Source organism: Bradysia coprophila, chromosome IV (genome assembly GCF_014529535.1).
Source record: "Bradysia coprophila strain Holo2 chromosome IV, BU_Bcop_v1, whole genome shotgun sequence".
Classification (NCBI taxonomy): domain Eukaryota; kingdom Metazoa; phylum Arthropoda; class Insecta; order Diptera; family Sciaridae; genus Bradysia; species Bradysia coprophila.
In genome coordinates, this window is record NC_050738.1 from 143,378 (window position 1) to 168,834 (window position 25,457).

Consider the following 25,457-nt stretch of genomic DNA (forward strand, 5'->3'; position numbering starts at 1 on the left):
TTAAGTTAAGACATTTCTTTCGTCCCGCGGTAGGAAGCATATAAAACTTAATACGTAACTCTTTCGGCCTCCTCAATCGATACGTAAATAACTATTATATGCTGCCTACTGGGGACTAAAGTTTAAAAATGTAAGCCCAAGGGCCGAAAGTGACAGAAAAATGTAAGCCAAAGGCGAAGCGATGCTTTCGCCGCGTGGGCTTACATATCTGAAATGCAAAATATAAGCCCACGGGCGAAAGTAAAATGATGACAGTGACATTTGCTTTCGGCCCTAGGCCTGAATTTTTTTACTTTGTCATAAAAAAGCTAAACCAAAGCACCTAGCAGGGTAATAGAGGTTTTTACACGTCAAATAGAGTAGTATTTTGATACAAATAATACCATTAGCAGCCTTAATGGTAATTTTGCAATGACATTGAGAGAAAAAGGTATGGAAATATTTGCATACTTCGATTGAAGTACTGCTCTTTTTATTATCCTGCTATTACCCCGCCTTTCTATTTATGTTGCAACATGTTGTGTAACATGCTAGATTGAATGTGTGGTTTGGTGGTTTGGTTTGGTATGAAAATTAAACAGGACATTCGATATTTTTAACGTTGCGATTTGGCCCGCTTCATCGAGGCTGTTTAGATGAGCCGTAATATCTACTACTTTTTCGTTAACATGCGCTACAACGTCGCTCTACTACATTTCACACAACACCGAATTACCGCAACACTGTTCAACTGTCAAAACTTCTGTCACAAATTCTCCAGAATTTTTCGTATTGGCGTGTGGTTGATTAATTTAAATTTAAGGTAAATTATCCGCAATTATTTATTGCATCGTTCAAACAATCAATGCAAAATCATTTCAATGCAATCGAACACAAACGCCGCAATCGAATAAATGTGATATTGCGTCGGATGATGTGCTAGAACACGGCAAAAATTTCGTTTGATCTTTGACTTTTTATGGTATACTTCTGTGTTCTATCTGCATTTTTTTTCGATAACAACTGCGTCTCGAATAATCGTTTAGTGGCAGTCCGATAAACCGGCCTGAGCAACATTACGGCTAAATAGTTAATGTGCAAGTGAAATTTTTCATAACAATACGCAGATCGGTAACTATTGTGCATTGTATTTTGTAAGGCCAAAAATGTTGTTGAGGTTATGCTGCAAGTAATGTCCGGCTTTCTGTCTAATGCGGAATAAGTCGGATAGTATTAATTGCGCGTTGGATCAACATTATTCTGTGACCACATGTTTTGTTTCTGCGGTTGCATGGATGTGGTCAAAATGTGCGATATCGTTTCTAAAACGAATAACTTATGTAAACAACGATTGGCTTCTCGATATCAATCAACTTGTACGACTTGAATGTTAAAAAAAAGAGAGAAAATAAATTATCTGACCGACCTTGAGTTATCAACGTCAAATTGAAAAATCGCACGAATATAAAAAAAAATGAGAAAAGAAAAACCTAATGTGTTCGTCCGACAAAACAATAGTAGCAACAGCAGCAGCTAATTTATATTTGTGTTGGCAACTGATCAATAATTTCAATTTCAATTTTTTTGTTTCAGATATTTGCTTTAAGTTCACACCAAAAAGAAGAAAAATCAGACAAAATGCCTGAATTAGCAGAAACTCAATTGGAAAGCCCGCCACCAGCTGCAGAGCCGGTTGCTCGCATCGAAGATGATGAAGATGAAGACTCTGATGACACAATTCCAGAGCTTGAAGATGCTGGTATGTAAACAAAAGAGTCGCTTTTGCCTGCCTTCGGTGGTTGATTGTTTATCTATGATTTCATGTAACTCAATAACTCAATTCAATTCGTAGAATTATTTGGTCTGAGGATTTATGGGCGGTGATTCGTTCAAATTAGTGAGGCAAACTTTTCGTTCATTTGTTACAATTTTTAAGAAACTGATATACCGTGCACCAGTGCGCACTTTTATAATTCTCTTCTGTCTCTTCATCAATTTTTCGTGTCACTGACGTTAGATAGAAAGGCACGGTGTGAATCGATATGATTGGATTATCAGGATCATTGCCGTCCACATTCCACACCTTTTCGATTTTGTTTCTGTGTTCCTTTCAAATATATCTAAATCTTAGTTGGCTGATTCAACCACTGCAACCGATGCGGTTTAAGTTAAAAATACATTCGTCAATCAATGTACTTAACACACTGCAACAATTAGCGTGTACAGCACGTGGGGTATTTGGGTATTGATCTTGTATGTCCTGCAGGCCGAACCATGTTGTTTAGGACTTTAGTTTTTAATTACAGTTTTCCCATTCCCCTGAGTTCATTTCGATTTCTTCCATTATTTTACAGGAAATGCCACAACTCAATTGGGCGGCGGTGCCACCGGTCTACCAGTTGACATGGTATCCAAAGCAAAGCAATCGCGCGGTGAAAAGAAGGCCCGAAAGATTATGTCAAAATTAGGACTGAAACCCGTACAAGGCGTCAATCGGGTGACCATTCGCAAATCGAAAAACATTCTGTTTGTGATCAACAATCCAGATGTCTACAAAAATCCGCACAGCGATACGTACATCATCTTCGGTGAGGCGAAAATCGAAGATCTATCGCAACAAGCACAATTGGCTGCCGCCGAGAAATTCAAAGGACCCGAACCATCGGCCGGTGCGATTGATGCGTCCGGTGCGAATGCAACAGTGGCGCCAATTGCTGAAGAGGACGAAGAGGAGGTGGACGAAACGGGCGTGGATGAAAAGGATATTGAACTGGTCATGTCGCAGGCGAATGTGCCGCGAACTAGGGCAATACGTGCGCTGAAAAACAATAGCAACGATATTGTTAATGCAATTATGGAGTTAACGATGTAGAATTTCCAACTGTGAAGTTTAGACGATCGGTTGAGAGACAAAAATAAACAAGAAATATTAAGTTCTCGTATAATTCATTCACTCCTGTAATAACCTAACCAACCACTTCAGCGCTTTTCTTCTTTTTTTCTATCAATGCATCGGATTTGGTATGGATTTCATTTTGCATTTTGTTTTTATATTTCATACGATCAAAATGTTAGTTTTGAAGTGTAATTTGATTTAATGTTACATCGACAACACAAAAATAAAGAGAAAAAAAAAAATTGAAATGGAAGGCAATTTGCATCCATATTGAAAGTTCGAAAGCGTTTCAATTAGCTCAAAATAAAATCTGAATTCTAGACGGGAGCCACATTATGGTCACACGGTCGAATTGTTGAGGTTTGTGATGAAACATTTTCAATCGGAAGACTTTGCCGTTCACCTTCAAGTTGGTTAAATTTGGCTGAAATATTTAAATTCTGGATTTAAATGGAAACAATTTTCGCACGCCCAGTTCACATTTTCATATTTCACCCTTCGGAAACGTTAATTCTTTAAAATTCTGTATCCAAGTGGAAACTTTTACAAATCAGACGAACAAAGAAGGCCACTTTGCGTATTTGGTCCTAACCATGTGTAGTCAACATTCAAAGAAGACGATAAAAATATTTATTGGCAAGCGGATTCGAGCTACTGAGCTTAGCTGCTGTGAACTTAGAAGCTTGAAACTTAAATTTAAAACTTAAAAACACGGAACAAACATCACTAACGACTACAAACGAGTCTTATTTCGTTTCATCGATTAACAGACTATTTCTGATCGGCCTCAACAAGGTGTGAAAGTCACAAGAATAACACCAGTTAGTCAAATAAACGAGTTCGGAAAATAGAATGCTCTCCAGGGTGAGGCTTAAAATTTTTAAATAAACGTGTAAGTTGACATACAGGTTTTTTTCATAAGTGAGTTGGGGGAGGGAAGTGCTGTTCAAGTAAACAAGTTTTAGCAAAATCCCCTTAGCTGTTCCTGAGAACCAGCACCAGCGTCAGCCAGGGCTTGTGAAACAGTGAGGACTTAAGATTTACATTGGAATTGGTAGAAGGACAAATTCTAAGATTTACGGTGTAAAAATTATGGCTCTCGATAATTTCTTCATCGAGCAATAGTAGCTAAAAGTAACAATTTCACCATTTTAAAAGACTGATATCTCCTTTACAAAGCAACCGGGGAAGCCTTTGATGATGATCCCAGACAAGTTTTGCGAACCCTTTTGAACAGCAAAAAAATTATTTTTGAATCGAAGTTTTCTGTTACATTTTCAGAAATTGCACTTTTAGGCTACCCTCGGTGAACTTTGGACGCTTCAATACCTTACTGGTAACAGTATTTTCCGTCAATGTGGTTGCTTATGTGATAGCTTAGAGTCTCACCTTTTCAACGATACCAAATATGCCACACTTTATGCTTTACAAGAATTATTGACGAAAAAGTTTTGCATTGAGGTCTACTCGCAAATCTAGAGCTATCTAGAGGAATTACCTATTTTCAAGACGACATTACAAATAAATGTCTTTCTTATATCCATCAAACATTTAAAGTGTTTGTTTTTCTTAAAAATAGATAATTACTCTAGATAGCTCTAGATTTGCGAGTAGAGCGACCTCAATGCAAAACTTTTTCATCAATAATTCTTGTAAAGCCAAAGCTTTGGTGCTTTGGTAAAGCATAAAGTATGGCATGTTTGGTATCGTTGTAAAGCTGAGACTCTAAGCTACCATATAAGCAACCACATTGACGGAAAATACTCATACCAATAAGGTATTGAAGCGTCCAAAGTTCACCGAGGGTAGCCTAAAAGTGCAATTTCTGAAAATGTAACAGAAAACTTCGATTCAAAAATATTTTTTTTGCTGTTCAAAAGGGTTCGCAAAACTTGTCTGGGATCATCATTCAAAGGCTTCCCCGGTTGCTTTGTAAAGGAGATATCAGTCTTTTAAAATGGTGAAATTGTTACTTTCAGCTACTATTGCTCGATGAAGAAATTATTGAGAGCCATAATTTTTACACTGTAAATCTTAGAATTTGTCCATCTACCAATTCCAATGTAAATCTTAAGTCCTCACTGTTTCACAAGCCCTGGCTGACGCTGGTGCTGGTTCTCAGGAACAGCTAAGGGGATTTTGCTAAAACTTGTTTACTTGAACAGCACTTCCCTCCCCCAACTCACTTATGAAAAAAACCTGTATGTTAACTTACTCGTTTATTTAAAAATTTTAAGCCTCACCGTGTTTCAACTTACGGCAGTCTCGATTCTTCTTACAATTTACATCATGAAATCCTTAAGTATATCAAGACCTGCGAATTGACCAGCTTCCGAGTCTACATCGCTTCGAAATACAATAAGTAAGAGATTTGATAATAGTTTCCATCGTGCCAGGTTTGTGGTCTGTAAATCTGAACACAGATCATGCAGTAAGTTTAATTGAAAGAGAAATTACCGGGTAGAAGTAAACTACATCATTTGAAAGGTCTAGACTACTTTTGGTAGAATGTTAAACTCCAAAGTGGAGTTATAGTGGAGTTATTGACGAAAATGTGATTTTCGTTTTTCAGTTATTTCTCTCGAGTGTGTTGACGTAAAAATCTGAAAAAATTCTCAAAAAATGTTTGTTCGGAGGGGAACATCTGTGATTTTTTCGGATTTGTTGGACTATATCAGTCCTTTTTACGAAAGTGGGGCTAAGATTTTTGGAGAGGGGTGATTTTTGTTACTATTTCCGCGGCCTAATTCTTTCATTTATGACATCAGTGGGTCATACTCGACCTATAGGATCAAGAAAAATTCCGATCGTGACTTGTCCCCTAAAGTAAAATTTAGCCTTTCAACTTTGGAGTGACCTAATGTAAAATTCTGAAAAAAAAAATCTCAAAAAATGTCTGTATGGAGGCTGGTGGCTAATATCTGTGAATTTTCTCAAAATTTTTGGACCCATATTTGGGGGTGCAAAAAATTATTAAATTTTTTTTTCGAAAAATTGGATGTGTTCTACTAAACAGCCTCGATGAAGCGGTGATTTTCACGTCTTAGGTTTTGTCTGTTCTCACTAGTGTAATTGCATTACTATTGTAATTACATTGTGTGTTATTTGGGATTTAGTCCGCTGCGAATTTTACGTAGCGTTAAAAATCCTCCTAGAGATACTCTAGGCTGCCCAAATAAACAGCCTCGATGAAGCTTCATCGAGGCTGTTTAATACAAATGAAGTTTGTTACTTCGTTTTTTTTTAAACAGATATTTTGCTACTTAACGCCACCTTCTAGGACGGATTGCCGATTTTGTTGTCGCTGTCGATAACAGAAGATGTAGTTGCATAACTTGTAATGTGTTACATTGCCGTATCACGTGAAATATCTAGATATCCCAATAAGACTATGTATATCAACTAATTTCCACGAGTGGAGCATTTGATAAGTTTTTATAAAGTTGTGAGCAATTACACAATGATTATTCTAAACCGAAGAAAAATTCCTTCAACATTTGTAATCAAACGTAATCGTTTTGTGAGAAACGTTTACTCGCGGTTACCACAAAAGAAAATGGCCAACCAAACCACCTGAGGTGCTTTGTGCCAACAGAACTAGTCCAAAAGAGAATGTTTCTGTGCGAACAGATTAACCTTTGCTAGAAAAGAGAGTTCTTTGTGGTAAACGAAAATCATTTTTGAAACAAAATAAAAACGTCTTTCACAAAATTAATTCGTTTCGACTTTTTTCTCCGTGATCATTTTCCTTTCAATGGGTGTGTGTGATAGCGAGCCCTCTTAACATGCAGAAAACGTTTTACAACTCTGTAATGGCAGTCATATAATGATAGCAATTGGCGTCTTTCCAAATTGATTTGAAGAAGGCACTACTGATAACGATAATATTATTTGGAAACTAAAGATTATCCTATACCGGGCGCTATAAACACCGTTCTCGTTCAAATCGAACTTTCAGTATATCTTGACCACTTTAATGGAAACGAATTTGTTTACGGTCATGTTACTGAACGCAGTGTCCATTCTCATATTCTGTTCAGTTTTTGTTTCGATAAATGCAACTCCTTCGAGTAGAGAAGGTGACGAGAAATGTGGCTACGAGGTAACTGAATATGTGAAAATTTTGACCGATTTGGATGATTTTCCTGCATTTACTGTGTCAGTCTATCTATTCACGACGTTACCATTTATTTGAAATACTTCAAGGAAATAGAAGTCAAAAAATATTTGTGCATCCGACAACTGAAATACGACCTATTTTGCCATGATTTTTCATTAAGAAATGTCAGTTTTTCCCGAACTATATATCGTGCGGGAAAAAACTTCTTTTCTTTACGATTTATAGTGCGGGAAAAGAATTACATGAATTTTTCTATGACTATACGATTGATTAAATTTAATATGGTGAATGTGAAGTGTGTATGTTTTCAAGTAAATTGATGTGTTTTGTCTATTTCAGTTGTCCGATGCACAAAACGTTGTTCGTACCTCGACAGGAAATGGATTTTTTCAGCACACGTCCTAATTTTCTGTCTTGGTACGAAAAATACTATAATGCGTTTGAACCTTTTATCGATAACGACTTATTGGATAAACGAAAAGCAAGTAGAAATGCAGTCTTTAATAGCAGAACGCATGTTAAAAAAATGAAGTAAAAGATTTGAAACTTAATATCTTAAGAATAGATCAAGTGAAGTAGCAGATCCAAAGGTCAAACTGCTAATATCACGGCAGAGTAAAGTTAACCAGGCAGGAGTGGACGTTTGACAAGAGACCTGGATAATCTAGTAGCCCTATATATATATTTTTTGCGAATAAAATTTTTCAATTTATGTCAGTGTTCATTTGAGTTCATTTTCATACAGTGTATCAGGTCCCTTATTTGACGTTTCGAAAATGAACCGCTCCTGCTTGGTTTTTTTTACTCAGCCGTGCTAATATGATTGCTGAGAAAGTTTAAAATTTTGACATTGTTTCCATTATATTTTTTATCGTCTAGCAAAAGAGACTGTAACCTTTCAAAGACAGCGACCAGTATAAGTTAATCGAAGTATTTTCAAAATATAAACGAAAAATATTCACACCACCATAACACCTAGTGTTTTTACTATTTCTTTTTGTCGTTGCTACCCATAATATAACAGATGGCATAGTCGCTTTCCTTTTGAAACTAACAATTCTCATTTAGGCATGTCCTGCAATAAAACCGGATATGTTGAACGTGCACATTGTGGCGCACACGCATGACGATGTTGGTTGGTTGAAAACCGTTGACCAGTACTACTTTGGAAGTAAATGCTCACGTTTTTACTAGAGGCAAAGTGTTAGAAAACTAATTGAATTTGAATCGCCCTTCAAGGCAAAAATACCATACAGAAAGCAGGTGTTCAATACATCCTGGATAATGTTGTTCGGGCGTTGCTCCGTAATCCTGACCGTCGATTCATTTACGTTGAATCAGCATTTTTCACAAAGTGGTGGAACGAACAAACCGATAGTAAGAAAGAGGAAGTGAAAATGTTGGTCAGGGAAGGACGACTATCGTTTGCCGGTGGAGCATGGTCAATGAATGATGAAGGTGAATATGATTACGAGACAATGACTCAACGATCAATCATTATCATTCTATTGAAGCAATTACACACTACCAAAGTATTGTCGATCAATTCACGTGGGGATTACGCTTTTTGAACGACACATTCGGTGAATGTGGACGACCAACGATCGGTTGGCAGATCGATCCGTTCGGTCATAGCAACGCTCAAGCCACACTGTTCTCCGAAATGGGCTATGACGGAGTGTTCTTTTCACGTTTAGACTACCAGGACAAAATTAAACGAATGAACGAATCAAGAATGGAAACCGTTTGGAAATCGAGCCGAAGTTTGGGTTCGACATTACCGATAGACGAATCGTTGGGTTGTTTTTTGCAATAAAACGTGTTACCGTTTGCAGATGATGCTGACATCTTAGCTGGAGCCTTATACATGCAATGGTATAACGCTCCGAATGGTTTCTGTTTCGATTATCTCTGGTGTGTGGACGATCCGATTATAGACGATAAACGTAGTGTTGAATACAATGTCGATCGGAGGGTATGACCAGTGAATATGTGTGACGCTCTGTATGATTCAAATTTCATTTTTACCATCAGATCTCTGAGTTCGAAAGTGTTATGAGGGATTACGAAAAAGTTTACCGCTCCAATAATGTTATGCTGACGATGGGGGGAGATTTTACATTTCAGATTGCAGAGGCGTACTTCAAGAATTTGGATAAACTTATCAAGTAATTGAAATCCATTTAGAGATTAAGCTTTTTATTGATGTACTCGATTGTTGTTGGGAATGGGTGATTGGTCAAGTTGTTTTTTTCGTTATCGTCACACGTATTTATACGAGCGGGTAGAGACATATAGACGATAGCGACATAATCAGTGGTCACAAAATGTTGCTATATGCTACTACCATTACCATAGCCACATTATGTCTCTCTACCAGGGCCTACTTTTTGGAAACTAATTTCTTGAATTTATCGAAATTTCTCGAAATTTCTTGAATTTCTCGAAGTTTCTTGAATTTCTCAAAGTTTCTTGAATTTCTCGATTTTCTCTAAAAGTTTCTAAAAAGTAGGCCCTGCTCTCTACCGTTTGCAGACGGCCTGTTCTATAAAAAAAAATTGTTCTAAAACTACGCGGTCACCGACACATAATTGTTGTGCATGCCGATTGCATCATTTTTATCGTTCTCTCCTTTCCACATAGACACACCAACGAACGACAGTCTCAGCTAAAAATAAATGCATTCTACTCAACACCTGCGTGCTATTTAAAGTCGCTCCATGATTCGAACATTGAATGGCCCATCAAGACCGACGATTATTTTCCGTATGCGTCCGATCCACATTCGTATTGGGCTGGATATTATACGTCGAGGGCGACTTTAAAGGGATTCGAACGGATGGGCAATCATTTCCTCCAGATATGCAAACAGCTTACAGCCGCATCTGAGGCTGAAGAAAGTTTCTTCGAAGAGAATCTGAACAGTTTGAGGGGTAAATTTGAATTTTCGTCTGAATTTTTGCATGTTTTTCATGAATATTAATACGAACAACCAGGTATAATGGGCGTGATGCAACACCACGGTAATGTTTGTCATGAATTGTTTGAACGACTGATATTTAACATTGATTGACCAATAAAGATGCTGTTACGGGAACCGAGAAGCAACACGTCACAGATGCGTATAGCCGTGAGTTACATGCATCCATATCGAAATGTGAAATGAACACAAAATCATCGCTGAACCAATTCATCACCAACACATCCGATACTACTGAATGGAAATTCAATTTTTCGTCATGCTTGCAGCTAAACATTAGCACATGCGATGTTACCGAATCCTCTACAAGATTCGTTGTTACCGTGTACAATCCCCTGTCTCATACTACAAGTCAATACGTACGCTTCCCCGTTGCCAATTACAACTATGAAATTCGAGATTCCAGCAATAATTTGGTCGCGTCACAGTTTCTACCAATACCGACACCACTTGCTAATCTTCACTATCGCAATAGTGAGGCCACTAACGAAGTTGCATTCTATGCTACTGATATTCCACCGGTCGGTTACAAATCGTTCTTCGTCACACGCTTAACCGCTGCGGATCCAGTCAATATTGAAACCCCACCAACGGGTGCTGCAACTGTTGGAGGCGATGACTTTCAAATCAGTTTCACAAATGGATTGCTGTCTGGAATTACCATCGATGGCGATACAAGTGAATTGTCTCAGAATTTCTTCTATTACACTGGAGCGACTATGAACAACAACATCTTTGCAAATCGGTCTTCCGGTGCGTATATATTTCGTCCAGCACCGAATACCTCTGACACCCTAATTGGTACCAATGTACAGATAAGTGTCATTCGCGGTAACCTTGTCGACGAAGTACATCAAATATTCAACGATTGGGTCAGCCAAGTGATCAGAATATACAAAACTCTTCGACACATCGAATTTGAATGGCTTGTTGGACCGATTGCTACTGAAGATAATATTGCGAAGGAAATCGTTTCCAAATTTACCACAAACATCAATAGTGAGTCGGTCTTTTACACCGATTCGAATGGACGTGATATGATGAGACGGAAACGTGGCGAGCGGGAAACATGGGATGTTGAAATGTTTGAGCAAATATCGGGGAATTATTATCCAGTCACCACTAGGATTGCAATTGAAGACGAAAACTATCGCCTTGCTGTGCTTACTGATCGTGCCGAAGGAGGTTCCAGTTTGGATGATGGTACCATCGAGTTAATGGTAAGTTAAATTTGCTTCTAATTCCACTTGATGGCGCTTTCAACTCATTGTGGTGGCCTAGGTCCACAGAAGACTGCTTCGAGATGATACATTCGGTGTGGACGAAGCACTGAACGAAACAGCATACGGCCAAGGTCTTATTGTGCGTGGCAAACATTGGCTGCATTTCGGTAGAAAAACTAGTCAAAGTCCAACATTGGAAGCTCGTGAACGTATCCACCAAAATCAAGTTCTATTGCCAGTTTGGCCTTTCTTCGATGATGCTACAACAATTAGCTTCAATGATTGGTCGAGTCAGTACACAAACACTGTACGAAGTATTAGATTAGCCTCGAAAAGGAACGAAATTTTTATAATTTGAACTCGTTCATAGTTTTCGGCCATCGGTGCAGACCTTCCTGCCAACATTTTTCTAATGGCATTCGAACCATGGAAGGATAATTCATTTTTGATTCGATTCGAACATATCATGGAAACTGATGAAGATCCACAGCTCTCGATGCCAGTCAGTTTCAATGTGTCGCATATTTTCCCCGGCAGCTTTACATTGTCTGAAGTTTCATTGGGTGCAAATCAATGGATTGAAAACATGAGTCGGCTTCGTTTCAAGCACGAGGGATCCGTTCGGCCAACGGAGGGCAAATCGAATAGGAAGCCAACGGAACGCCAGACAGATGGATCACAGTTTGTCGTTACCATGAATCCAATGGAAATTCGAACATTTATCATGACGCCGATAGTTGATTCGGGCAGTGGCACAAAGTCACGCATTGCGGTTGGATTTGTTGTATTAATTTCCGTTTTGGTAAATTTTATTCGAAAATAAATTGCGAAGTCAACGTGGAATTGAAATGAAGTCAAAGAGTTTGCGTCAGTTAGTTGAAAATTGTTGGACCAAATGAAGTAGTAGATCCATTAATGTTGGTCGTTTGAGCATCTACTGAGTTCATCGCCTCTTCTAAATGGTATGCAGAGGGTACAGCCACAGGTATAAAACGCTCTCTGCTTTCAGGTTTGTAAAAATGAGTTTTAATCAAACGGATCTCACCTCATCAATAACTTCTGACAAATTTCCATCCGAAGCATCACTAACACCGCGCTCATAACTTCTCATTATGTCGACAACACGATCATAAACCAATGTCCGTTGATCGATAGCCCAAACGTAATCGAAATGATTGAATCGCGGATCATTGATCAGAATTTTATGCACCGGATTGCCCAGTCCTTGCCAAAGTGTGTCAACGTCAACGGGTTCCGACAATAAATCATTTAACGAATAATATAGCGACACCGGCGCTTGCACATTAGCTAATTTGTAGTTCGGTGGAGTGAAACTGCCATGTTGGATAATATTTAGGGCTCCGTAGTCATATTTCCGGAACCGACCTGTTCGAATACCTTGCCCATAGTGAATCATCTGATCGGTAGATGCGCCAGCTGGAAATTAATTTCTTAGAAAATCGTTTGGGCTAGGCATTGTATTTCGTTCTTATTACCGGGAGTATGACCCATAATAACAGGAAGCATTGTCTGAAAGTCAATAATATTCGTCAAACCTATTGTCTGTGGGCTACGGCCACTTTTTTGGGCACACTTTCCTAACTTACGTTATTCGTTTGATCCGAATTGAAACCACCGATTAAAAACAGTACATTGCTGCATACCACTTGAAACCAAGCTTCATCTCTGCAGGCAGCCTGTCCCAGCAAAGACATAATTTCGTTGTTCGGTAGAAACTCGTAGATTCCCAATAGTGACGTTGCCATCTGTATTGAACCGTGGAGCAGAAGGTAAACAAAAAATCCAACCAAAAATTTTAGAATGAAATTACGTCCAGACTGTTGAGAAAGAAAGCTAGCGAACGTACGAACGGACTTCTCAAATTACCCATAAATGCAATCGGAGCCAACATATGCGCACTTATAATCCGGCTATTATAGACTGGTCGTTCGGAACACATAACGAAAAAAGCAGTTGTCCCTTGTGAATGACCGACGTAATGAATTCGGTGTTGGGCTGTTCTTGATGTTATGTAGTCGATCATATCAGGCAGATCGACAATCCCTATCTGAAATTTTGAATAAATTTTTTTATCACAAGCGGTTTTGATGATCAAGCAACAAGATTACATGATGCCAGCTGAAATTCCAAAACCGTCTACGATCACCCCTACGACCATCTGGATCATCTCGAATGTGTTCACGAGAGTAGCGATTTCCTCTCTTATTGCCCAACCAAACATCATACCCCAGGTCAGCAAGTACGTATCCAAGGCTATTTTTACCCATCATCACCCATGTTGCTGAGCTGTCTAGTAAACCATGTTGAAGATATGCTACGGTTTTGCCGAACTTTGCTGGACTCGAAGAACTTCCGGGAATTCTGTGCATTTCAATGATGTAACCGTCTTTGTTCTGAAATCGATGTATTTCGCATGGATATCCACGCCTCCTGACTAACTGACACTGTAAGACGAACATGGAAACTGTAATATGTCGCCATCGCCAATATCAATCATATCTTACTGTTGTCGAAAATGCGTCCGCTATGATATCTGGATGGATCTGCGTAACATTTATTCCGAATTGCGTCAACAACTCTTCGTCTTTTATCCATTCGAGACCAGGGTGATTGGAAGCCTTATCGATCAATTCCTCCAAACTCATAGCTGATGCATCTTCGATGAACGGAATATCCGTTAAAATTTGCGGATATATTCTGGTGGATGGATCCTCCTCGTCTTGACTGGTCAAAACTGATGCCATCACCGTGAGTAATATGATTACGAAGTGATTCATATGTTTAGCTACGTCTGTAAGTACCTAAGTACTAAGCCTGCGACAAGAAATTATTCCGTTTTGTCTAATTTTAATTTGATAGTTTGAATCTGTTATTGTCGTCGTAACGTGATAATGAACTAAAAGCCCGACTTTCTTTGAGCTCTAGATTTTATCGAAGATGACCTACTTTCGGTTGCATTAGTTTTAAGTGGTTCTAGCTTAAGTTAAGTGTCATTAAAGATTGCTGATAGTACTGCTAGTCAAGTTATCAAAAACAATGGCAAAAAAACGATAATCCTGGTTAGTATTCACTTAGAACAAATTATTTTGTACAATCAAACACTAGACGATACTTTAACCAAAAGAAGTAACAGATTTAAGGATCACACGGCGATACCGCCGATGTTTGTTGAAGGTGAAACTTGACTCACTTTCATATGTGAAAGTAATTTTTGTGATACTTAAACAGACCAACAACTAACTTATATGTGACTTTGTCAATCGTTTTTCTAACACTGAGTCGATGAATGGCAATTTAATCATTTAGGGTTTACATAATTTGAACATTTACGAATAAATTGAAGGTAAATTTAAAAGAGGTATAAGAAGTGTATCGCAAGACAAACGTACAGGTACATATCAGGTGTAACGGTATCAATAGTCATTATAAGTTGTATAGCTGATGGTTCCAACCAACGCACTTCAAGCACAAGTGCTTCGAGTAACAGCTGTCAAATAGAAACATTTTATGAAATCGACACTTGTTCAAAGAAAATTAACAGAAAATAAACAGTTTGTGCTCAAAATAGTTCACATCTGTACTCTCAGGTTCAACTGTGTCCAAATGTTAATTTTGACGAGTTGGTGATTGTGATCCTAAGCCGAAGGCGCGGATAATAACCCAACTCGTCGAAATAAATATTCGGGCATTGGTGCATATAATTTTTTATGTTGCGATGCAAAAATTAACCCATACAGAGACATATAAAATATACTACGAGATGGTTCGGAGTTTTTTTTTTAACTTGTGTGGTTGCATCTCTAGCTTTCAGCTCAAAATGAACGCCTACAAACCAACACTTAATATAATTAATTGTGATCATAAGACTCTAGATGAAATTTTCAAAGTATATAAACACTGAAGGTAATGCAGACCCTCAACGGATCAGAGAAATTACGGATCCAAACTTTCAGGTGAATTCATTTTCGTATGTTGTCGAACTTAGACTTGTGCAACATGACGGCCCTAAATACTTCCAATTCACCACTAAATACAACTTAACGCAAACGAATTTGATATGTGTGCAACATAACGCCGCTAAATCGTTCCAGATTCACCACTAGATGCAACTTGACGCAAACGAATTCAATACGTGTGTAACATGACATGATTTGCATTACCTTCAGTGTTTAAATACTTTGGAAATTTTAAACAGAAGATAGGCAAAAACGGCTTTGCTGCTCCACCTCCAAATCTGACGCTTGTTAATTCAGTGTTAAGGATAGTAGCACTTAGCATTAATACTTGTTGTAAAAGATTATGAACCAAAAAATTTAAGATAGAAAATTTTAGAAAAAAATTGCGTCACAAGTGGCAGATGATTCAGGACATATTTTTCTCTATTTGAACTATTTTCCTAACAGTAGTTTCCTCAACATCTGCCACTTGTGACGCAATTTTTTTCTAAAATTTTCTATCTTAAATTTTTTGGTTCAATTTTTTGTTGATAACACTTTTGCGTTGATGCGAAAAATGCGTCACCCTCAGCGATATCAGTTATTTTGTAAGTAGAAACAAGGACTTGCGTCACACTTTTACCCTTTAGGGTTTTTTGGCGGATATCAGTTCTTTTGGAAGTTTAGGTGTAAGGGTAACTAGTTTTGTAAGCAAGTCATGTCGACAACAGCTGAAATCCAACAAAAAATCCGATGGAAGTGTGGAAGTGCCAGAGGAATCATCTTTCATCCCAAAATTTAGGAACCAACCTCGGAACACCTCAATTATATCGAAAATAACCCAAATCCATCGAAAAATCCAATGGAAGTTAGGAAGTGCCAGAGGAATCATCTGTCATCCCAAAATTTAGGAACCAACCTCGGAACACCTCACTTATATCGAAAATAACCCAAATCCATCGAAAAATCCGATGGAAGTTAAGAAGTGCCAGAGGAATCATCTGTCATACCCAAAATTTAGGAACCAACCTTGAAACACCTCACTTATGTCGAAAATAACTAAAATCCATCGAAAAATCCGATGGAAGTAAGGAAGCGCCAGAGGAATCATCTGTCATCCAAAAATCTAGGAACCAACCTTGGAACACATGATTTATGACGAAAATAACCCAAATCCATCAAAACACTTTTTCCAACATTCATAATTATTAGCTGAAAAAAAATTATTTCTTTTCACACACACACACACACACAACACACGCTGTTATATGGCATTGTATGGAAACTTCCAGGAGTCCTAGCTCCCAAAAACGCTTGCATACCCCCATTTTTTAAAATCTTATTTTGATCTAGGGCCGTAGTAACGTGTGATAGCTCGTTGAACTCGTATTGATGCCCAGATTCCAAATATCTAAGTTTGGGGGTCATTGGAGTTAAGAGGGAGAACTAAAAAAGTTGCTGTAAATATGCTCCGCCGTCCTCAAAAAAATTTTGTTAAAACATTTTTGGTAGTGGACTTGCGTCACGCCCGTTAACTAACGTGCGGGCATGATTTATTCAGTCTATTATCAACGCACTTCAAGCAAAAGTTCTTCAAATGACAGCTGTCAAATAGAGTACTATATTTTGCATGAAAATTTTTGTATTTTTTTTTTTTAGTGCCAAAGTTTGTATGACACTCTATTAAGAGTACCACTATCATGCAAAAGTGTGAGACCATTAGCACGAATAATGGATTTTACTTGGGTTGACAACTTCTGAGATTTATGGAATAAATGAAGTAAAACTCGGAATGAATGGACTAAAACTTTAGCGAAGTGGCAAAAACTCAAAATGAATTAACTAACCGCATAGTTTGAAAATATCATCAAACAAATGTAATAGAATTTCGGAATAAATAAATAAAAATAAAAAATTATTTGAAACAAATCTGGGAAAATCTAAAAAAATCATGCCCGCACGTTAGTAAGCGGGCGTGACGCAAGTCCTCTACCAAAAATGTTTTTTACAAATTTTTTGGGGATGGCGTACGTACAGCAACTTTTTGATTTCCCCCCTTAACTCCAACGACCTTTAAACTTAGATATTTGGCATCCATACGGGTTCAACGAGCTATCACACGTTACAGTAGCTTACAATTTGGCTGAGATAATAATTTCCAAAATTTTGGTTTTTGTATGAAAATAAGGAATAGTATTTTTCATGCTTCGGGGCCGAAAATGAGGGCAATTTTTCGAATTTTCTCGGGTTTCCGGCCCTCTGCATGAAAACTTACATGTGCACCTGTTTTGGACGGTTGATTTAAGGCACTTTCGCTTGTAAGCCTCACTTCGTTCGGCCTACAATCCGCGAAATCGCCTAAAATCAATCGTCCAAAACAGGTACACAAATAACCATTACATGACTAGGGATAAAAAGATGAAAAGTAGAGTTTTCGTGTGAATTTTGTTGATCCGAGGCGAAGCCGAGGTCAATAAACACACGAAAACGAGACTTTTCATTTTTATCCCGAGTTATGTATAGTTAGTTACGTATCGATTGAGTAGGCCGAAAGAGTTACGTATTAAGTTTTGTATGCTTGCTAAGAGGACCGAAAGTAAAGAAATGTAAATTCGCTTTCGCCCCTTGAATTGACATTTCTTTACTTTCGGTCCTCTTAGCAAGCATACAATAGTTATTTGTGTATCTGTTTTGGACGATTGTTTTTAGGCAATTTCGCTTGTTGTAGCCCGAAATCGTCCAAAACAGATACTCAAAAAAAATTTCATGTAAGGGGTCGAAAACCTGAGAAAAATATCGAAACTCCCTCATTTTCGGCCCCGACACATGAAAAACTTAATACGTAACTCTTTCGGCCTACTCAATCGATACGTAAATATAGAGGTGTGCACCGCCGATTTTACGCCGGCGCGCCGCCGATTTTTTGCTAAATTTTCGGCGCGCCGCCGCCGAAAAATAATAGCTCACGCCGCCGCCGCCGCCGATTGTATTTTCGTCGCGCCGAAATTTTATACGTTTAGTGCTTTCAGAAATTTTAATGGGCGACAATAAATATAAACTTAAATTGAAAAATCTATACAAAAGTGTGTGCCTGAGTACATGTACAAGGTTTTAGCAAATGTTTATCGCTCTTAATTTATAAGTCAGGTTTCTATATGCTGCTATGTTTCTATATGCGTAGAAAGGAGTTTTTTGTTAAAAAATTTTTGTTGAAACTTTGGGTTTTTCTTCTTACTTGCACTGTACGACGGTGATTTTGTTTCTGATGCTACGATAGGGTTATCTTCGAAGTAGCTTTCTATAACGTATCCTATTTCTATCAGTAGATGGCAAGTGTTTTATGCATATTTTTAAATACTTCTTCTTCTTCTTTTTCAGCCTGTTTCTATCCACTGCTGGATGTAGGCCTCTCCAACTTCTTTCCATTTCGTACGATCCATTGCCATTTGCTGCCAGTTTGTACCTGCAATATTCTTAATTCCGTTTGTCCATCTCTCTGGTGGTCTACCTATAGCTCGTCTTTTATATGGTCGCCATATAAATACTAGTCCAAAGAAAAAGTTGGCTGCTGTCTTGGGAAGGGTATCGATGGATACTACTGAGGATGGTCAGATCACGCTGGCCCGAGACCGCCATCGATACCCGAGGTCGAAACAGCATTTGTCTTTTCTGTATCCTCACTTAAAGTGAACTCTTGGGTACGTTACTCTATTTTCTGTGCATATAAGAGGAAGAAGAAGGAGAACAAAATTCAGTGAATCAGTCAAAACTACTGTAATTGTAAAGTGGCAAACTTAAGACCTTATGTGGAATTTGGGTGGAAAATGGCGCAAATCACGTGTTTTAGGAATTTATAAAGTGGAAAATCTTTCCGGTTTCAAGTTTTTTCGTCGAAAAGACGAGACACGGGTATCTTTATTTTCAATTTTTAGCTGCTTTATTTAAAAAATTTGGGAAAAAAAATCATTTTGGCGTAGTCTATGCACTTATTACTTATAAATTTAAGTTTATCTAAATCTCTTATTTGCGAAAACCTTCTACTACGATCTCACTCCTTCATCGAAGATGGACTAAAGGCAACGGGAACGGTTATTGCATAAATCGAAAGATAATAGTAGTGAGTTTGCGTAAATGACATAAATTATAAGTTGGAAATAAGAAGCCTGCAGAACATCTGGTATGAAGATGTGACTTAAAATTTCCAAATTATAATTTGACTTATAGCTTACATGTCATTTACGCAAACTCATTAATCATTCTTGGATTCATTAAATTAGATGTTTTCAAAATAATAGGTGATTGTACATTGTACACAATATAAAAGGTGAGATACGCCTCAGTTGATTCCCCTTGTATAAGTGGTTGATACTTCAGATTGCAAGATAGTAAGATTTCAGTGTTCGGAAAAATGATTGCGCACGCTTTTTCAAATGTTTTTGCATTATTTTCGAAAGTTTAGATTTTTTGTAAATTTATCGGCGCGCCGATCGGCGCACCGCCGCCGACTATAAATTTCTTCCGGCGCGCCGCCGCCGATCCCTTACCAGTCGGCGCACCGCCGCCGACTATTTTAAGATCGGCGCACACCTCTACGTAAATAACTATTACATGTTGAGGGCGTCGAAAGTAAAAAATTATATCATTTCAGATAACTGAAATCGCCTATAGTGGAGGTCCATACCGAAAAAATCGTGCATTTAATGATAAAAGCGTGAAATTTTCACCATCGATAAATATACAAATTCTGAGTGTTTTTCGATGTGGTGCTCAAAAATACCTCACTCCTTCTCCCCATTTCACCCCTTCGACATTTTCGGTGTACAGGAAACTTTGGCGAATTTTTGTGAAGCCGCCATAGTTGATATTAGGCAGTGACGCCGACTTGTGTTTGGGAGTAGTGGTGCTCATACAATAAGCGAATCTGGGAGTAGTGGTGCTCTTTCAAGTAAAACTGGAAAGATGTAGTGGTGCTCATCATTCGAGTAGTGGTGCCCGAGCCTCGCTTGTCCTTAGAAGTCGGCGCCCCTGATATTAGGCTCAAATGAAAGCTGAAGGTTCAAAGTTTTTTTTTGGTGGAAAAATATTTTCTTTCACAAATTTTTTGGGTCAGTTTTTTGTTGGTAAAACTTTTGTGTACGGTGCACAATGCGTAACCCTCAGCGACATCAGTTATTTTGTAAGTAAAATAAAAGACTTGCGTCACATTTACCCTTTAAGCGTTTTTCGACTGATTCAGAAATTCAGCCCACTCTTATTTGATACAATAAAATGTACTTCCCTAGCGCTTCGCACTCCGAGTGCCTACACAATGTGTAGTACACATACACAGCTTTCTTAAACAAAACGTTAAAGAGCAATCCCTTTGAAAGGTTTTCAAAACTACCGCCAAATCAATTGCTACATAAGTTGTGGACCGCATTCCAAACACCATTATGTAGCCAACTTCACTCAATATTTCAAAATTTGCTTGCTCATTGACATATTCACAAAGATAAATCTACTTGCTGGCCGAAAACATTGAATTTACTTGGAATTTTCATTGAAAATATTTGTTTTCCTTGAATTTGAAAGTCAAACCTCATCATGCCAGACCATTTGGGTAACGATATGCGAAAAGTGCGTCCCGAGGAAAAGGAAGAGGAGATTAAATGTGAGTGAATTTGTCAGCGGAGTGTTTTGTTATACTGCCCGATACATGGTTCGGAGTTGAGCCTAATTTATTTCACTTTATTTCCACAATGCTTCAGCTCTCGACGAAGGGGACATCGAACTGCTGAAGACTTACGTTAGTATACAACAACAACAGTCATGACCAAGCGGTTTCGGTTCTATTTGCTCTCATATTAACCTCACTTTCATCAACAGGGACAAGGACAATACCATAAGAGCATTAAAGCCATCGAGGATGATATTCAGAAGGCAATCAAACAAGTCAACGAATTGACTGGCATTAAAGAAAGCGACACTGGATTGGCAGCACCAGCGTTATGGGATTTGGCAGCTGATAAACAAACATTGCAAAACGAACAGCCGCTGCAGGTTTGTTATTTCCCTTGTCAGCCTTACCGGAAGAAGTCTGAATGTTAATGCAACGTCTTATCCCAACCGTGTAGGTTGCACGATGCACTAAAATCATCAACGCCGATTCTGATGATCCGAAGTACATCATCAACGTCAAACAGTTTGCAAAGTTCGTTGTCGATTTGGCTGATTCGGTGGCACCAACGGATATTGAAGAAGGCATGCGTGTCGGGTAAGAGCATTTTGCTTACGAAGAAAACTGTCCAATGTAACACCACACTTGCAGTGTCGATCGCAACAAATATCAGATCCACATCCCATTACCACCGAAAATTGATCCAACCGTTACGATGATGCAAGTCGAAGATAAGCCTGATGTGACGTACAGTGATGTCGGCGGTTGCAAAGAACAGATCGAGAAACTCAGAGAAGTAGTGGAAACGCCTCTGCTTCATGTATGTATTAACGACACAGTCTCACAAGTGCATTTGGTCTAAAGGAAAATCTTCGAAAATTTCCAGCCCGAGAAATTCGTGAATTTGGGCATCGAACCGCCGAAAGGTGTCCTCCTATTCGGCCCGCCTGGTACCGGAAAAACGCTATGTGCCAGAGCGGTAGCAAATCGTACAGACGCTTGCTTCATTCGTGTTATCGGATCTGAACTGGTTCAAAAGTATGTGGGCGAAGGTGCTCGTATGGTCCGAGAATTGTTCGAAATGGCTCGCTCGAAGAAGGCCTGCTTGATTTTCTTCGACGAAATCGATGCAATTGGTGGTGCACGTTTCGACGATGGAGCTGGTGGTGATAATGAAGTTCAACGTACGATGTTGGAACTGATCAATCAATTGGACGGTTTCGATCCTCGTGGCAACATAAAAGTGTAAGTCACTCTTGCCACAGTCTTGGTCCATCCGGAATTTTTGTAATTAAAAAAAATCCATTCGCAGACTGATGGCAACCAATCGACCTGATACTCTAGATCCAGCTTTAATGCGTCCCGGTCGTTTAGATCGTAAAGTGGAATTCGGACTTCCCGATTTGGAAGGTCGTACGCACATATTTAAGATTCATGCTCGATCAATGTCAGTGGAACGTGACATTCGTTTCGAGCTGTTGGCACGATTGTGTCCAAACTCAACTGGCGCTGAAATCAGGTAAGTTGACCGGAGAGTTTTGTGTTTTCATGTTGATGTTACTGACGAACGGTTGTATTTCAGGTCCGTGTGCACCGAAGCTGGCATGTTTGCCATTCGTGCCAGACGTAAAGTAGCTACCGAAAAGGATTTCCTGGAAGCCGTCAATAAAGTCATCAAAAGTTATGCTAAATTTAGCGCCACTCCTAGATATATGACATACAACTAAAAATGTTTGTCTGTAAAACTGTGCGAGAAAATAAACAGAATTTTGAATCATTTGTAGGAGTTGGGTTTTGAGAGTCAATTTTAAGGGATTTTTCAATGGAAGGAAAACTCTCAAAATATTTTGGTGGAACCGAATTTAGAATTGCATGAATTCAGTCTTCATCGTCACCGTTTTCATTGGTAAGTTGGTAAGTTGTTTTTTTCGTTCAAACTGAAGTCGTCTTACCGCAAAATCCATGAACCTAAAAACTTAAGTGCCTAAGTCCAATACCATCTCTACCAACCTAACTACATTTATTAAGATGGTAAAGATGACGAATTCATTGTATTTTAACATCTAAAATTAGAAATTCGTCAACAGTGTATTACAGCGTCAAAACGAAGTTTGTTCACTGGAGAGGGTATTTATTGTTAAATCGAAAGAAGTAACAGATTCGATGGTTATGCTGGTAATAGAAATGCTTGTAGTCTGTTAATGGTTAAAAGTTCTCACTTTGATTCGGTTCAGCACCAAAGTCTCTATTAAGCCTATTGCGCTATTGCACAAGAACCTGTTCTACGATTGTCTTGCTCGTCAAAAGTCGTGATTTCTGAAATGGAGTGGTAAATACGATTTTCTGACCGAATAAATTGTCTTGTGTAGACTTACTGGAAACGACAGTCACTTCAATCGTTTTCAAAAGAGTTGTTGTCTAGAAGAAATTTTAGGTGAAGAAACGAAAATGATATTTTAGAAGCTCCTGTCGTTCTCCTTCAGAGACGATTCAACTGATGCCATAGTAGCTTCTACTCATTCATCGATTCTTTTGTGTCGTCAGATTAATCACGAAGTAAGAGCCATTAGCATCATACCTCTTGAGATTCTAGATATAGCACGGAACAAGTCAGGTTTGACCGGATCTGAATTAAGTAACTAGACATAAATTTCGTCTAGCAAATGCTAGATTATATATTTCAGTGTTTCGATGTAGCGAGCGCGTACATACCTAACAAAAAATCCGATGAATGAATCTAGGTTTGTAATAGTTACTCGAAAATTTAGTGGAAACAATTTCAAACCACAACAACTCCAAAAACAGAACATATTTCAGATCAATTCAGGTCAGGTTTCATAGATCGTTCCTGTTCCAAGCTTTAATTCTAGATGCCACAGAATTTTCAACGAAAGGGTGCAAATTATTAACATTCCAAAGAGCTCCATCTATTTCTCCAAAAAAATCTGGAAAACGTCGGAAATCACTCGAATGATTGATCTTATTTTCAACTCCAGATGCCTTGTTTAACTCATTTATTGATACCCAAAAAAAACTGGTAAAAACATAGCTAACGCCGACCCGTACGAAACACCTATTCGTATCAAAAGCCTTTAATGTGAAACTCTTCATTTCTCTTACTTCATTTTCTTCTCTGCTGAAAAACTATTCGCCCTTTAAAATCGCTTACATTATCCACTCTTTGCCTTGTTATCATATACAATTAAATTGCCGGAGGCAATATAGACAGCCCCGTACGAAGTCAAATTTCATAAATTCCTATCTAAACAGCTGTATACCGCTATATTTAACTATATTTCACTATAAATAAACATTTCACAGATAAATATATGCTACTATATAGCTCTATATGCCTGTATATAGCTCAATATAGCTGTATATAGGTATATATAGATGTCCATATATGGAATCCCTGAAACCCCACACACTTAACACATTATTTCCATGTTAACAGAAACTCTCTAAGCATCATTTTTCCCACTTTATATCACTTTTACTAAAATCCAATATGGCCGCCGGCAGCCATTTTGTTAGGAGACCGGAAATAGTACCGACGCTTTACATTCGTTAATACCTTTCAAACAAAAAAAAATTCATGAAATTCGGTCAAAATTTACTCGAGATATTGTCAAAATACAGCACGTTCACTGTACTTCCGAGTAGCCAGATAAGAGCTCACTCCAAGAGACCTAGCTCACGCTCCGGAGAACATAGTTTCATAAAATTTTTCCCTGATTGGTACGGTCAATACCTATCTAATAAAGCTAAAACGAACGAAATATGTTCAAATTTGGCCGACCTACAAGCAAAAACTGCTTGCCGCCCTGTGCCTGTTTCACACCAAGGGGTCTAACTCACAAGTCGGTCATCCGATTTCCAAAAACTTTTTTTTTGTCGATCGGTATTGTAAATACCTTTTATTTGACGTATCACTTACAAGTTTAACGTTTAAATGTCCGGAGATATCTTCCAAAACCGTAAAGCACTTATTGGGCCACAGCTCGGGAAGGGTCGATCCAAAATCACTCATCGTCGAACTTAGCCTGTCTTTTGACATTACCAAACGGGAAAAAAAAGAATTTTCAAAATCGGATGCGTTTTACTCAAGTTATCGTGCAGACAGACAGACGGACAGACAGACGGACATTTTTTTTCTTGCTGATTTGGCATCTCTGGACAACCACAATAGGTTTCCCCTTACTCAGGGAGTCCAATTCGACGTGTTACAAACGTATGCGTAAACCTATAAGACCCCAGTACTTCGTACGGGTCTAATTAAAAGTTTAGCAACAAGGGTTTCAAGCCTAACAATAGGCTAGACTAAGTAACAAACTTCCAGCAAGTATATCCTTCTTACTATGGCCCAAAGAATAACGGAAAGATTTTGTTGGAGATTTAGGAAGGATTTATGACGGGTAAGAGAAGCAACTGCTTTTGAGAAACGCCCTAACCTTATATCGTTATATCGACGAAATGTATGGCGAAAGTAAGAAAGTAAAGGACTCCCAATCTGAATCTGAAAATCCTCAGGATAGGATCACAAGAAATTAACAAAGTCGCTGCCTTCAAATTATGAAGTGCTTGTCGGCTATAAATGGTCAAAGCATGGAAAGGTTTTATTTTTGCGCGGAGTTAGTAACTTTGGTT

The 25,457-nt window shown here is 38.4% G+C and overlaps 4 protein-coding genes across 5 annotated transcripts; 3 read left to right on the forward strand and 1 right to left on the reverse strand.

Annotated features, from left to right (window-relative positions):
* Positions 1 to 662: 662 nt before the first annotated feature.
* Positions 663 to 3,154, forward strand: LOC119066518 (nascent polypeptide-associated complex subunit alpha). 2 transcript variants are annotated; one of them, XM_037169035.1, is made up of 3 exons: positions 663 to 802; positions 1,573 to 1,738; positions 2,334 to 3,154. In XM_037169035.1, exons 2-3 carry the CDS (start codon positions 1,618 to 1,620, stop codon positions 2,849 to 2,851), a joined length of 639 nt encoding a protein of 212 aa, XP_037024930.1. In that variant the 5' UTR covers positions 663 to 802; positions 1,573 to 1,617; the 3' UTR covers positions 2,852 to 3,154. The 2 variants fall into 2 exon arrangements, with proteins under 2 accessions (XP_037024930.1, XP_037024931.1); XM_037169036.1 differs by lacking the exon at positions 663 to 802 and adding an exon at positions 952 to 1,110.
* A 3,665-nt stretch (positions 3,155 to 6,819) lies between these two features.
* LOC119066519 (lysosomal alpha-mannosidase-like) lies at positions 6,820 to 12,050 on the forward strand. The gene is made up of 11 exons (XM_037169037.1): positions 6,820 to 6,977; positions 8,064 to 8,166; positions 8,235 to 8,453; positions 8,510 to 8,764; positions 8,831 to 8,970; positions 9,030 to 9,163; positions 9,639 to 9,928; positions 9,992 to 10,018; positions 10,078 to 11,195; positions 11,257 to 11,505; positions 11,569 to 12,050. Exons 1-11 carry the CDS (start codon positions 6,852 to 6,854, stop codon positions 12,019 to 12,021), a joined length of 3,114 nt encoding a protein of 1,037 aa, XP_037024932.1. The 5' UTR covers positions 6,820 to 6,851; the 3' UTR covers positions 12,022 to 12,050.
* A 158-nt stretch (positions 12,051 to 12,208) lies between these two features.
* On the reverse strand, positions 12,209 to 14,099 carry LOC119066520 (lipase 3-like). The gene is made up of 6 exons (XM_037169038.1): positions 13,724 to 14,099; positions 13,328 to 13,663; positions 13,030 to 13,266; positions 12,806 to 12,964; positions 12,695 to 12,728; positions 12,209 to 12,635 (listed from the first exon to the last, which is right to left on the reverse strand). The coding sequence occupies exons 1-6, from the start codon at positions 13,994 to 13,996 to the stop codon at positions 12,229 to 12,231; spliced, it is 1,446 nt and encodes a 481-aa protein (XP_037024933.1). The 5' UTR covers positions 13,997 to 14,099; the 3' UTR covers positions 12,209 to 12,228.
* A 6,518-nt stretch (positions 14,100 to 20,617) lies between these two features.
* On the forward strand, positions 20,618 to 22,593 carry LOC119066521 (26S proteasome regulatory subunit 7). The gene is made up of 8 exons (XM_037169039.1): positions 20,618 to 20,804; positions 20,902 to 20,939; positions 21,020 to 21,193; positions 21,268 to 21,407; positions 21,462 to 21,630; positions 21,697 to 22,055; positions 22,123 to 22,329; positions 22,393 to 22,593. The coding sequence occupies exons 1-8, from the start codon at positions 20,738 to 20,740 to the stop codon at positions 22,535 to 22,537; spliced, it is 1,299 nt and encodes a 432-aa protein (XP_037024934.1). The 5' UTR covers positions 20,618 to 20,737; the 3' UTR covers positions 22,538 to 22,593.
* Positions 22,594 to 25,457: the final 2,864 nt, after the last annotated feature.